At 42.1% G+C, this 15261-nt stretch overlaps 1 protein-coding gene and 1 long non-coding RNA gene across 2 annotated transcripts in view; one reads left to right on the top strand and one right to left on the bottom strand.

Annotated features, from left to right (window-relative positions):
• DOCK8 (dedicator of cytokinesis 8) overlaps positions 1-15261 on the top strand; it is a 236012-nt gene that overhangs the window by 165575 nt on the left and 55176 nt on the right. The window contains exons 24-27 of the mRNA XM_055578247.1: positions 3281-3376; positions 8719-8868; positions 10684-10797; positions 14884-15039. Coding sequence (XP_055434222.1) covers positions 3281-3376; positions 8719-8868; positions 10684-10797; positions 14884-15039 — 516 coding nt within the window. The remainder of the gene's footprint in view (positions 1-3280; positions 3377-8718; positions 8869-10683; positions 10798-14883; positions 15040-15261) is intronic.
• On the bottom strand, positions 328-6671 carry LOC129650082 (uncharacterized). Its single transcript, XR_008713572.1, has 3 exons — positions 5253-6671; positions 3253-3399; positions 328-531 (listed from the first exon to the last, which is right to left on the bottom strand). It is a non-coding gene; the product is annotated as an uncharacterized LOC129650082 (long non-coding RNA).

The following is a 15261-nucleotide window of genomic DNA, read 5'->3' as shown; positions in this document are numbered from 1 at the left end:
CACAAAGAATCAGACACGACTGAGCATGAGCATTTCAATACTGTATCAGACATGAAAAGCTTCCTTGTAATTCTTTCTAATCAGCCTTACCTATGAATTCAGAGACTTGACAAGCTGTTAAACCACTCACCAGGTCTCTTTATATTAATAGAATTCTTCAGTTGTCACATGTTGTGTGATCTAAGGGTGGGGAATTAAAAAAACACTGTCTGCCCCAAGTTTTCACCTCTGCCTGGTATCCAAGGGTCTCACCAATTTAGTCGCTACTTAAGTTAATGCCTTGAGTGTCTTTCAAGACCCTTATAAAAATGTAAATATGCTGATTAGAAGCCTAATATAGGAAACTCTTTGCAGAAGCTCACAGGGAAATATGTGTATTCAACAGGCCCCAAGGGAATGAGCCTCAGCACAGCTCACTTTGGCCTAGGTGGGGGAAAGATCAGGCATGGGGAGGCCCTGGAAGGTCCGGTGCTGCAGACTTGGCATAAATCTGGGCCCCGCTTGTCTGGAAGGTGGTACCAGGAGTTAATTCTAAAAGAAGAAGTGAAAGAACATGTATGAAGTGTTGAAAATAAATATGTCACTTACTCTAAATCTTAGCTTTGGGCTTTGCGGGGACTGGTTACAAGTACTGTTTTCCTTCTTAAGGACCATGATTTGCCTACACCTGTTTTCTTCAGGCAGGGCCTGATTTCTTCTGGGAGCAATTAATTTGTTTTGATTTTGTTTCTGGTCATTTCAGTGACCAGCAGAGAATCATTTCATTTCAGGGGGAGGTCTAGCCACTGTGTCTCCTTAGTTGCTCAGCAAACAGGGTTTAGCTGCTTGGCTATTTTCTGTAACCTCCAGAGCAAGGTGTTCTTGTAATAATGTTGCCTGGTAAGCAACACAAATTACTTTAAGCAGCAGCTTATCGTCCTCTAATCTCCTCTTGCCATAAGACTCTGGCGGTCAAACTGACCTATTTTCCGGCGGTTACCTTTGAAGCTCGTGGAGCATCTCTTTCTTACAATGGGAAGACCGGGTATAGCTGAGTTACATCACAGGCGAGCTTAGACCACCTGCTAGATTAACATGCAGCCCTGCACCTCTCCCAAGAGGAGGAACTTCCCTGAAGTCTCAACATGTTTTCATATGTATTAAAATTGTAAAGGTTTGTCTCACTCAACAGAATGAAGTGGGACCAATGACAAGCAGAAACACTTTAGCATTCTCCATTTGTCCCCATTAATCATCCAGGGATGTCATCAGTTCAAATACCCAGATATCTGCACAGAGAACTTTCTGTTTGTCTCCTTTTAGTTTATGTGAGTAACTCTTCAATTTTACTGTACTTAAGAATCAGTAAATTGTGTTGCGTACTTACCATACAGTGTGGGTAATTTAAAGGTTTATCAAGGGTAAGCTTTGCTCTAATCAATTTTTACTCTGAGTGTTGACTTTAAAACTTTATTTTCACATATGCCATTACCCTAGGATGTGATATTAGGGTATTCAAGTAGTTTCAGCTTTCTTACCCACTGAGCAATTAAAAAAAATGAGTTCATCTGTGTTTATTCTACATTTTATGGTTGTAAGATAAATGAAATCCACAGAAAATGCTCAGATGTCATTTTTGCCATCAGTTAGAGTAACCAGCTATTCCAGTTTTCCTGGGTCTTGGGGGGTCCTTGGGATGCAGGGCTTTCCATTTTAAGGCCAGGATAGTGTTGACTGGTAAAAAAAAATGCACAACCTAAAATTTGAGAGTTATGTTTTATTGGGGGACGTTATTGAAGACTGAATCCTGGAAAACAGTCTCTCAGTTATCTCTGAGGGACTATTTCAAAGAGTCAAGGAAAGAGCCAGGATTTATAGGAGGTTTTACTGGAAAAAAAAAAACCCAAAAACATGTAGTTGCACATCAAAAGATGTTCACAAAAACTAGAACATCTTGAGTTAATGATTTTAGTTTTTTCTATACATGGGAAGCTACAAAGTCTGGGCTCATTGAAATTATTCCTTAGATATGCACCTTTACTATCTAGAGTCAGTATCCTGTCTTTCTCCATCCTGACTTCCCCTCAGGGTGCACTGTCTGCTCCGTCATAGTGACTGATGGCTTGATGGCCTGGAAACATGTGTGGCTTAGTGAAATAACAGGCAAACTGACATGGGTTGGTTGCCTCACCTTTATTGTTAACTTTGTTCGACATCAAAGCTGTTGTCAAGAGTATTAACAAGTATCCAGATAAACTAGGGAATAGGGAAGATGCAAAAGGTGTAAAAAATCACTGCTACATTTGCAGTCAGATGAGCAGTCTCATGACTTGGTGAGAAGTGTAGACATAAAGTGGAGCATCAGACCCTGGGACACAGAAGTTTAGAAACTGAGAGAGTTCAAGCTGCTACCTCTATACCTTTTAACACAGATGATCTACTAATAAGACTTCCCTTGTAGCTCTGCCTGTAGTGCAGGAGACCCAGGTTCAATTCCTGGGTCAGGAAGATCCCCTGGAGAAAGAAATGGCAACCCACTCCAGTGTTCTTGCCTGGAGACTCTCATGGACAGAGGAGCCTGGTTGGCTACAGTCCATGGGGTCACAAGAGTTGGACATGACTTAGTGACTTAACCACCACTACTCATAAACTGAACTCATCTCATTTCCCACAAAGCCACAGATGGATTATAAAAACAAAAATTGTTCTCTCTGGAAGGAGTGGAGTTACCATCTTGATAGTGTTTCTCTAATCGAGGTTCCCAGCACATAACCTCAGGCCCCATTCCAGACCTGCTGGATCTGAAACGCTGGAGGTGGGCTCAGCAATCTGTTTCTTAGCAAGCCCTCCAGGGGATTCTGATGCACATTGAAGTCTGAGAACTACTGCTACCAATCGAGTTTATATATGAGAAAACTCGGGGTTAGGAGAGGAATGCTTTACACATGGTCACGCAGAGGGTTTACAGTGGAACCTGGGAGGAATATAACAGACAGTCCCAGTTCCAACTGCTGCCCATGAATGCTTCCCCCGTAGAAGCTTCGTTTCCCTGATGAGGCCATTCCTTCCGATCTAGCTCTCCAGTACAGTACCACCACCAGCCTTCTGCCTGCTTAAAATGCCCTCCAGTCTCAGATTATTTCAGCATTGACTTAACTATCCACAGTGGTCTAAGACATCTGGGACAAATGCATCAATACTAACAGACTATTACAATTGGGAAAAAAGGAAAGTTGGCAAATAAAACACCTAATACAGACTGTCATTACATACATGTAATGTTTTTGTGTTTGTTGTCCAGCATTTCCATGAGGAGCTTGCCCTACAGATGGTGGTCAGCACTGGAATGGTGAAAGAAACAGTCTTCAAGTACTCCTGGTTCTTCTTTGAGCTTCTGGTGAGATTCTTGCACGTGTATATCTGTGCTCAACAGGGCACGAACAGCACATTTAGACAGACAGTGAGGTTCCCTGTAGTAGGAACTGACATCTTCTCTACTGAATTGCTCCTGCAGAAAACCTGGGCTCATTCTTTCAGTGTTAACTCTCCCTTACCCCTTCATCCACCTTCCACCAAACTTTACTGATTCTGCCTTGAAAATGTGCCTGCACCTGCCACATCTCCCCATCTTTACCACTCCCCGTCTGCTCAAGCTGCCATCATGCCTGCAACCACATCCTCTTTGCCCACATACACTCATTTTTGCCCTCTGCCCATCCAGTCTGTATAGGGCAACTCAGTGTTACCAGATAATGACACTTTTCTCTTTAAAACCTTTTCAGTTTCAGAGTACCGGAAATAAAGCACACATTTTTCTTATGGCCTAAAAAGCCCTTGTATGATTCTGCTTTCCTTCATCTCTAACCTTGTCTTAAGACCACTCCCCCCTCATTCAGCCACATTGTTTCCAGTTAGGTCCTTTGAAGATGCTGAGGCTTTTTCAGTCTCAGAGCCTTTTTAAGATGCTCTCCCCACTCCCTACCTTTCACTTCCCCCATCTCCTGCACACATACACACTTTGGAGGCGGAGGCGGGGGCGGGGCTGCGTGGGTCTTCTCTTTAGGTCTCAGCTTTAATATCTAAGAGGCCTTTGCAAACTTCCTCATACCTTAATATGTCTACCACTCTATTCCTCTCTTTTTAAACACCCTCTTTATTTCCTTCTTAGTGCTTATCACAATCTGTTTTTCTCTCTTGCCTATTGGATTGCTAGGATTTGGGTCTATCTTCTTCATTATTCTATCTTTAGATGCAGAACATGGCTTGACATCATACAAGCACCAACTAATACTCATTGAGGGGAAAAATGAAACTTGTAGATACGTTTACCTGCAACTTCCATCTGTTCTTTAGCAGAAAATCAAACAGTATAACATACTTTTTAATTTAAAAATGAAAAGAATAATAGTAATACCTATTTTATACTGGAAGTGAAAGGATTTTACCATAAAGCCACAAGAATAAGCATTTTGTCAATGTTTATAAATAGAGATGCATTGTAAAATTAGCTTAAATGAAAAAGTATGAAAACACAGACACTAACTACACAAAAATACACACACAGACAATCCAGAGGATAAAGTGGATTGAAATTTAGCAATAGCGTTAGCTTCACATTGACTGGATGTTTTTCCTCTGTGACACGGTTTTTAAGTGGATAATTTTTTTTAAGAGAAAGACTGTAGGATTTTCACCTGAGCTCTAGTTTATCTGTGTAAGTTCAAGCCCAGGTGAAAGAGGACAATACTGAACATAGAGAACAAGACATGTTCTCTATGAACATGGAACAGGACATAGAGAACAAAAAGGTCAAAAGAAACAAAGCACACATTGTTGAGGAACTGGGAAGTAATGTGCAGTAGAGTTGAAAAGAAGTCAGGCCCCTGCAGCAGAAGCACATCAAGGGCTCAGATCCGCTAGAGCAGCAGTCCCCAGCCTTTTTGGCACCTGGGACCGGTTTTGTGGAAGACAGTTTTTCCATGGACCAGAGGTGAGGGGAGGTGGTTTCAGGATGATTCAAGTGCATTACTCTTACTGTGCACATTATTTCTACTATTATTACATGAGCTCCACCTCAGATCATCAGGCATTAGGTCCCAGAGGTTGGGGATCCCTGCCCTGCCTTAGAGTTCCACCAATTTCCCATCCCTCACTGGAAAAAAGTATTGCTAGAGATGTCTTTTCAGAGCACAATGCCAGATGCCTGCAGCAGAATCACCTGTGGGTGCTTAATGAGAATCACGCAGATCTGGACCCCTCCCTAGAATACTGACTGTGATGAGGAGCAGGGAGCCGATGGTGCAAGTGCCTTCCAAGCGGGGAGTCTACCCAAGTGCCTTCCAAGCACGCTGAAGATCCACTGGTCCACACTGCCTCTGCCCTGTGAGGCCCGAACGGAGCTAAAGGTCTTTATGAGCAACCAGCACCAGGAATTTGCATTCTAAAAGCCAAGCTGATTCAGGTGGATGGCTGCAGCTCACAAGTCTTGGAGCAGCAGCATTAGCAGTGAGACACAAGCTTTGTGCTTTGGCAGGAAAAGACTGGCCATAAACTCTTGAGGGAAGAAAAGAATCAAAACCACCACTATCATGCCCAGTACATCCTGCTTCTTTGTACCCATCCCACCCACCATCAAGTTTCTCCATAAAGATTTACACCGCTCATAATCCATCTATAGATAATTCATACAAATAATCTTCAACTGAGTTGATCTTCCATACTGCAAATTTTGAAAGACATGAAGCAAAAGCTCATTTTGATATTATAGAATCTCCCTGATGGCTCAGATGGTAAAGAATCTTTGTGCAATGCAGGAGACCCAGGTTGAATCCCTGGGAGAAGGGAAGATCCCCTGGAGAAGGGAGTGGCTACCACTCCAGTATCCTTGCCTGAGAATTCCATGGACAGAGGAGCCTGGCGGGCTGCAGTCCATGGGGTCACAAAGAGTCAGAAACAACTGAGTGACCAACAGATTTTTCATTTAGAAGAGAGTCCCAAAGGAAAGCAGTATCTCGATTCAAAGATGTTTCATGTTGGGAATTCCCTGGCAGTCTAGTGGTCAGGACTCTGAGCTTTCACTGTTGTGGCCCTGGGTTCAATGCCTAGTTGGGGAATTAAGATCCTGCAAGCTTCATGGTGAAGCCAAAAAAAAGCAGAAGCCCAAGTTCAAGGAGTCCTGAATGATGTAGTCTGTAGAGATCAGCTTCCTAGGGCTCAGCGGTAGACAGAGAAGGGCAAGAAAAGGAGCTAGGGTGGAGGCAGATGGAAAAGTTGCAGCCCCAGCCAGACTTTGCAAGGAAACTGATCTTGGATTCAGACTGGGTGCCCAGTCCTCCACACGTTGCTTATGCAGTTGCCTTACAGATGCATAAAAACGTGTTTCAACACCAAAACAGCTGTTTTCCCAAGAAGCCTGAAGAGAAAGGAACTACAGCCTCCTTGGGTTTAGCCAACTACCTAGGCGATTTAACACCCTTTAGTTATATTAATGCCCACGTGCTAATGAACAACCACTTTGGCATCATCAGAGCTGTTGAAAACAATCCTTGGGCAGATTTCACAGTTGCTAATGAATAAATCCCCATGCTTCCAGAAACTGCTGAGCCAGACTTTGGGGACACAGAGGTAAATGGTGACTGCTTTACCCCAAAGTCGACACCAAGGGTTTCTTAGTATCCCTGCTTTGAATGGGTCACAGAGGCCCATATGGAGGAAAATATCTTCCTGCCTTAACCCACACCACAAATAATGACCACGAATCCACTACAATTTTAATGTGTGTTTCTCTCTGGAGATGCAAATGACACAGTAAGTTGGCAAGTAGCTGACAGGAAGTATGGTATTGTGAGGATTATCTATTTGGTTGTAGAATGGCCAAACTCAGCAGGCAGGAGCCAAACACAACAGTGAGTGCTAAAAACCCAGTACTGGGGTGGGTTAGGCAGTGGGGAATCAGGAGCAGGTAGCCCCAAACAAAGGGGCTTGTCTTCCTCCATCCTTAGTTAGGATCATAGCGAGAGAGGTACTTTGTGGGACAAAAATTAGGTCCAGTTCCTATATCTCATTCAGGTCCTCCACTAAGGATTTGTAACTCTGGGGGGTACAGACACATCCCTGTGTCCTGAGCCAAAAAGGACTCTACTGTGAAAAGAAACTGGGGTTCTTACCCTGGGCTTTAGGATTTTAGATTTTTAGGTCTTCCCCAAGCTGGCTATGGCATTGTCTTAAAACATATTTACCTATCTATCTGCTTTTGCTTCATAATTTACCTTTTTTTTGTTTTTTGATTGTTTGTTTCTTTTTTTTTAATCTCTGTTTATCTCAGTACTAAAGAAAATTGCCAGCCCTGGCTTCTTAGAAACAGAAATCTGCTATTAGAGCTCTTACAAAGGTGAAAGTATTAATCATTCAGTCATGTCCGACTCTTTGCAGCCGCATAGACTGTAGCCCACCAGGCTCCTCTGTCCGTGGAATTCTCTAGATGAGAATACTGGAGTGGGTTAGCCATTCCCTTCTCCAAGAGATCTTCCCAACCCAAGGTTCATACCCAGGTATCCTGCACTGCGGGCAGATTCTTTATCATCTGAGCCACCAGGGAGGCCCAGCGCTCTTAGGAGTGAAAGTCATTTTCCCATACACTGTCTTTGTCCCCTCTCCTTCCAGTCCTGACCTAGGGGGTCACCTTGAGGCAAGTGTGGGCAGTTTAACGTTCCGGGGCCATTTGTTTTTGCAGTGTCTCTCAGACTATCATGGACACATTTATAGAAGGGGCAGACACCCAACCATTCCATCTCCCAGCCTTTCCCATCCAACTGTTTCTAATAGCTCTGAGAGTTTCCAACAAGGACAGGATACAACCTCAGACTCTATCAAATGGACTGTATTGACCCAGGAATCTCCTGGCCCAGGAAGAAGTCCCCAAAAATAAGCATGATGTTGATTTAAAATTGTGGTAGGCATTGAGCTGGTGTTGTCCTAGTCATAATGCAGGCTATCACTGATTGATATATAGGTTTTTATTTAAACTACATATACATTAAATATGTATTTTAAATATATAATTATATAAATATTTGCATATGTATATATGTATATTTAGCAAGCTAGTTTTATAAAACTCACAACATAATTTCTCCTAGAGACAGTGTTCCAAATAGTGGTTAAGTTTCCAGCCTGCATACTATAGAATTGTTTTTGGAAAAACTTTTCTCCCGTTCTACTTGAAGCTGACATAAGAGGGACATTTCTCTCTTCTCACTATAGTTTCAGAGACAGAAATGACTTCAGTTTACATCAAAAACAGTCTCATAAACAGCTCCTTTTCCTGTTAAGCTCCAGTTCCTTTTCCTGTAAAGTTGTGTGCCATGATAGGACGGTGCTGCAGTGGTCCTGGCGGGGCGGGGTGCAGTCCAGGTCTGCCTTCCCAGTTGAGAGAAGGGGAGTCTTGTGATGCTGCAGCTGAAGAATTAAGCTCCCTGGCTTTGTCAGCATCAAGAAGGGAGCCCCCTGACCTGGGGTCAGGAAGAGGGCACCCTTCCCACCTCCTGCTGCCATGGTAACCATCAGGGTGTCAGGAGCAATTTTCAGACCAGAGTCTGCATGGGCAACCAACCACCAGCACAGATAAAGTGTTAGAAAGTCCATTGTTAATGAGCTTTTCTTCCAGGCTTTCCCCTTTTTCCATAGTGTACAAGCAGGTCACCAGTTTCCATGTTGACATTTCCCCCATCTTCTCTGTAGGTGAAAAGCATGGCCCAGTATGTACATAACATGGACAAGCGGGACAATTTTCGGAGGACTCGTTTTTCTGACCGTTTCAAAGATGACATAACTACTATTGTTAATGTGGTCACCTCGGAGATTGCAGCCCTTTTAGTAAAACCTCAGAAGGTAACTGTGTCATTTTACTCTTCACTGTCTGAAGTTTTTTACCCTGGGCATATATTATTTTCATAATCAAAGAAAAATAAGACAGTAATTAAAATGTAACTAACTGTACATGACAACTAAATTCACTTTGTTATACTGGACAGTACCCTGTGGTGGGGCTGGGGCATTGCTATTGAAAATTACAATGTGGGGAATTCCCTGGTGGCCCAGTGGTTAGGACTTTTGGCTTTCACTGTCAAGGGCCCGGGTTCAGTCCCTGGTTGGGGAACTAAGATCCCACAAACCGAATAGAGCTTGTACAAAATGAAATTATAATATGGAATTAAAGCAGTTTAAATTATTATGTCAACACACTATGAGAGGGAATATTTTTGTTCTTAGCAAATACACCCTGAAGTTTTATGATATTTGTAACCTACTCTCAAATGGTTCAGGAAAAAAAAAAAAAAAACTGAACATGAAGAGAGAATGATAAAGCAAATATAGCAAAATACCCAGCACTGATGAGTCTAATTAGAGGAGTTCTTTTGACTATTCTTGCTCCTTTTCTGTAAATTTGAAATTATTTCAAAGTAGAAAGTAAAAAAAAAAAAGTAAAATGAAATAAAACAAAATTCTAAAATCTGAAGCCAAATTAGAAAGTCTATAAAATTTGAAGCAGCAATGATCATTATTAATACCTTTATCATTATGAAGAATTTGTTTGCTGCTCTGTACTTAGGAGAAGAAACTTCTACCTGGTCATTTCTTATGGCAGACTTTATGAGAGTGGCGATGGTGTCTCATTTTGGCAGGCATGAAAAATGAGGCGCAGTGAGGTTGATAAATTTTCCAAAAGTCAACACAGCTAGCAGCAAAGTCAAGACTGAAGACTCCAAGCCCAGCATATTCAGACAGATACTTAAGTAGTGGTCCAGGTGGAGGATGCTAAGAGCATGAGGGCTTGCCACACCATGGTAGCTGTGCAAACTTCTTTACCAAGTCTCCACCCATGCCAGTGGCTGGTCAGCATGGCCTGAATTTGCAAACTGCTCATCATAACAAGAGGAAAACATTTAAAATCATATTTTCAATAGTTCAGAGCAAATTGATTTATCATTCTGAGAATAGAGGGCATAAACATGAAAAAGTGAATCCCTGATTGCTCTGAAGTGCTGTAAAATCCCTCATAAATATGAGCACTGAGAAGTAGTAAAAACTAAACCCTGGCCTCAATTCATGCAAGAGTTCACTCTACTGTGTATGACTGTGCCCTCTCTTAGGCTAGGAATGCTGTCTAATTGGAGAAAAAAATTCCTTAAGTAAAAACCGATTTTTTTAATCCTGATTACATTTTCTGTAACAATCCTTTCAAATTAAGAATCTGTCTCATTCAAGATAGTAAATACATTTCAAATTACTTTTGCTAAAACAGTCATTAGCAGAATCAAATTATAGTAAAGCAATATAAAGAAATTTAAGAAAATGTGAGAAACCAGAGTGTAGGAAAATGTTCATAAATTCAGGACCTTATTGTATACAGAGAATAAACTCAATTATATACAGATAAATATGCACATAGGAAAAAACACCTAGAAGCAAATATACCTAAATACTAACAGTAGGTAAGGAATTACTTCATTCAACACTCATGACATCAATTAGTTTCTAAAGTATATCGCTATAGTTTTGCAGGGTTACCTGCTTTGCCCAGTATCTTTCAGAGGGACACTGGCTGAAAAGATATGACCTGCCTCTCCCAACTTCCCCCCACCAGGGCCCCAAGGTTTACTAGCAAATGATGGGGGTGTTTGTATCAATATGCTTGTTTTTAAGGAAACTGAACAGGCCGAAAAGATCAACATTAGCCTGGCTTTCTTCTTGTATGACCTCCTCTCACTCATGGATCGTGGCTTTGTGTTTAACCTCATCAAACATTATTGCAACCAGGTGAGTGTTCCCTCAGACCTAGCCCTGTTGCTCCTGGTTCCTTCCCATCTGACGTGACGCTCATTGCCATGGCGTGCTCCTTCGTTCATTGCCAAGTTAGACAGTTTGACTCCTGTACATTCTGGGTTTTGTGGTACATTCTTCAAGTCATTTGTTTTGTGCCTTGAACTTTGGTAGACACACTAGTTTGTGCAGATTCTTGGAGCATTTACCAAACCAGCACAGAAGGGCCAACAAGGTCCATGGGCATTGAGACTTATTAGTGATACAAACTGCTTTCTTCAGTTTAGCATTTAACAGAATTACATGACTATGGGATTCAGTTTTTGACCAGGTATATAATTGAAAGCATGAGGTCTCTTTTCACACATTAGGGTAATTAATTAAATTGCAGTTGTGAAATTCTAACATTAAAGAACTCTAGTAAAATCAGTCAAAGAGACTGAATTTCACTGAGCAAAAAGCAAATATTGTCATCTGGTATACCTTCAGGGTATTAGTTTTAAGACCCTTCTCAGTACCCCCAAGGATATCAACATTTGTGGATGCTCAAATCCCTTCAATAAAATAGTGTAGAATTTGCACATAATTTACACACATCTTCCCATATACTTTTAGTCATCTATGGATTGCTTATAATATCAAATATAATGTAAATGCTGTGTAACTAGTTGCCTGTGCAAAATCAAGTTTTGCTTTTTTGGAATGTTCTGGAATTTTTTTTCCAAATAGTTTCAGTCCTCAGTTGGTTGTCTCACAGATGCAGAAACTGTGCATATAGAGGGTTGACTGTATTTTGTAATTAAAGAGCGTATCAGTGCTGTCTCCCCAGATTTTTCAAATGGAATCCTACTTTTGTTCACTATTCTCCTCAAACTATCCCAATAATAGAAATATAAGTAGCAGTTACTGTTGCTACTCCTTTTCTTTCATATTCCTGTTTTTAGGACCCCCATCACTGTCATTGCCACCAGCATCACCACCCACCACCTTCACCATCACCATCACCGCCACTACCCTTAGTTTCTTCCTATGGACAAAGCTCTGTGTTCACATTATAGAAATCATCTCTCTTGCTTCTTGCAAGGTGTTATTGTCAACATTTTGCATATGATAAAGCTGAAGTTTAGAGGAGTTAATATGCAACTTTTCCAGGGAAGAAAGAGCCATGGCTGCTTTACTCAGGGTACAATGAGTTAATCATTCTGTTCCACCAGAACTAATAACTCTCTGTAGTTAGTCCCTTAGTGACCATAAATAAGTCATTCAACTTCTTTGAGTCTCATTTCCTCATTTGCAAAATAAAAGGATCTCCCCTCCCCTGCTAAAAAAGACCATGAGTCTAAAGAGACTCCTAATAAGGAAGATGGCTTACAAAGAATCCTAAGGAAATATCAGAAGTACCAGAGCAGGAACATCTTGTATAGCCTGACCTCCTGCCCCTGCTTGAATCTTCTGTCCCTATCCCACCAGAATGGTGGGAGGAGGTGGCGGAGGAAGGTGCCATTTCCCTTTGCCGTCACTCTTAGATGTTTAGGATGGCAAGTCATTGGATGAATTGCAAATACGAGTTAATCTGTTTTTCAAAACTTGATGTTGAATATATGGAAAGAAAGGACTGGAACACCACTATAAGCCCAGGGTTCACCTCTGGTATACAAAAATGTATCCATGACACTTGTTAAACTGTAAAGCAGACTCTATTCAGGACCATTGTGATAGGTATAAGGACCACTGCACTGGACATTTCAGTAGGGGAGAGAGATTGCAGTCAACTCTGAATACAGAAGGAAAAATACCAATTTATAGCCAAGGAACAGGGTAAGAGTAGTAAGTAGATGAAAAACTACTTAGAGAAAAATCAGGGGTAAAGGGAGAATTCTGGTCAAACTAACCTAACAGGATTCTTGCTGAAGGCAGGTTAGGGTGATCAGAACCACCTGGGGAACATGAGGGGTGAGGAATTTGGTCAGATCTCAAGGGTGAGAAATTACAGCTGAACTGACTTAGCAAGATCGTTGTGAGAATTGGGCCACCGAGGCTACAGCTTTGGGCCCTGACCTTTGCGAAGGATGTTTGCACACGGGATGCACCTTGCCTGCGTGCATGCTGAGTCACCACAGTCCTGTCTGACTCTTTGTGGCCCCATGGCTTTACACGCCCTGGAGCGACTATAGCCCTCTAGGCTCCTCTGTCCATCAGATTCTTCAGGCAAGAATGCTGGAGTGGGTTGCCACGCCTTCCTCCAGGGGATCTTCCTGACCCAGGGATCAAAAGTGTCTTACATCTCCTGCATTGACAGGTGGGATCTTTACTATTAGTGCCATCTGGGAAGCCCAAACTGCTCTTTACTCTTTCTTAAACATTGCTAAAATTATTTTTGAAATTTTTGTCTTCATTGAAGTTTTAAGGGACTTATGAAAGATGCCCACAATGTGGCCTTCTTTCAAATGCAGGTATCTTGTGCTTTCAAGTTCTGATAGCAGGCTTGACCCAACAACTCTGTGAGTGGCCATTGAGTGAAGGGCATAAGACTGAGTTTTAATTAGTTTAATTTGCCGGTGTCCCTGTTCAAAATCAGCCAGTAATACACATTGATAAGAATATGGGTTCTGGTAAAGGTTCATACACAGAAGTCATATATTCTATTTTTTCTATAGTACATAGTGCATTCATTTTTTTTCCAATAAATGTCTACTAACTACAGATTCTATAGGTAAAATGCCATAACACAATGGCTTTTTCCTAAAATGGTTTAAAATATGTGCTAATTTAAATTATATAGTTTATAAAACTGCTCTTAAAGTGCACGAAGAGGAAGCATGGCCATTTGTAAGGGTGAGATGCTTGGCTTCCTGTGCTGGGCCAGCAGAGTCCTTGTGGTGATATCCTGAGGTTGAAGCTCCATCCCTGGTGGCTCAGATGGTAAAGAATCTGCTTGCAATGTGGGAGACCTGGGTTTGATCCCTGGGTCGGGAAGATCCCCTGGAGAAGGAAATGGCAACCCACTCCAGTACTCTTGCCTGGAGAATCCCATGGACAGAGGCGCCTGGTGGCTACAGTCCATGGAGCCACAAAGAGTCAGACACAGCTAAGCACGCACAGCACAGAATGTCCATCAAACCCTTCTTTGCTTACTCCGTCACGGCCCGTAGCGTCCCAGTCCTTCAGATGTCAGCCTGCCGGAGGGAAGCAAGGGGTCTCTTCCAGACTGTCATGTTTGCCAGCTTTTCATTGCTTTTTTTTACAGTTGGTTTGTTTGAAAAGATTTTTCCTGAAAATTCTCTGAGCTTTCTCTTTCTCCTCCACTTCCTCCTCTCCTACTTTGGGGCAAACTCCTTGGCTTTTATGCGGGGACTACATCCTTTCGTAAGTAATTTGGTTCTTTCATCTAGGGACTGGTTTGAAAGCTTACCAGTGGGGCCTTTAATTAGAAACCACAAAGAGCACTTGTGACATTCAAGTCATCCAGGCCTATTTCATTAGTTTTGTGTGGCCGCATGTGGGGTCAACTCCTTTCCTTTAGTTTCTCAGACACGGTAGGATTTTTGTGAAATTTTATTGTGTTACAGCGAAGACATACCTCCAGATTATTTTAGGCATGAGCTTGCCATCCATCATATTAGAGATTTGACGAGGGTGGGGTTGAGGCAAGCATTCTCATTATGGCCAGCTGTTAGATTGGAATCCTAAAAGGAACAGTTAAGTGGCTCAGTGGTAAAGAATCCGCCTGCAATGCAGGAGACACAAGTTCGGTCCCTGGGTCAGGAAGATCCATTGAAGTAGGAAGTGGCAACCCACTCCAGTATTCTTGCTTGGGAAATTCCATGATCAGAGGAGACTGGAGGGCTACAGTCTATGGGGTTGCTAAAGAGTCAGACATGACTTAGTGACTAAACAATGACAATGGATGAAAACTTACTGGACCTTCCTATAATGCAGAGCTTGCCATCTGTTGCCCTGTCCCACTCATTTTTATTCCACTGATTTCTGTAATCTGGGGAGAAAGGATAATTTTGTGTCTGTCAACCTCAACTCCATTCACCATAGAATAAAACCTCTTTTTCCTCCTCATTTTCTTACCAGCTGTCAGCCAAGCTCAACAACCTTCCAACGCTCATTTCCATGAGGCTGGAGTTCCTGAGAATTCTCTGCAGCCATGAGCATTACCTCAATCTGAACCTCTTCTTTATGAATGCAGATACCGCTCCAGCATCTCCCTGTCCCTCCATATCTTCCCAGGTAATCAGCTAACTGGAAAGTGTTTAAGCTATTTCTTTGAATTAGCTTGGCTTAGTCATTTATTCCTATGCAGGTTGGTCTTCGTAATTAGAAGAAAAATTGAGTTATTCAAACCAGGTCAGTTGATCCAGATACACATACGTATGCTACCCAAAGTTATTCCATCTAACTAATCATTTACAAGCTATGTGATTGTTTTCTGTCTGGGTTCAAGGGTCCCTG

This window comes from Bubalus kerabau, chromosome 4 (genome assembly GCF_029407905.1).
Source record: "Bubalus kerabau isolate K-KA32 ecotype Philippines breed swamp buffalo chromosome 4, PCC_UOA_SB_1v2, whole genome shotgun sequence".
In the NCBI taxonomy this organism is placed as follows: Eukaryota; Metazoa; Chordata; class Mammalia; order Artiodactyla; family Bovidae; genus Bubalus; species Bubalus kerabau.
Note: the sequence above shows the minus strand (reverse complement) of the source record. Positions and strands in the feature narration are given on the sequence as shown.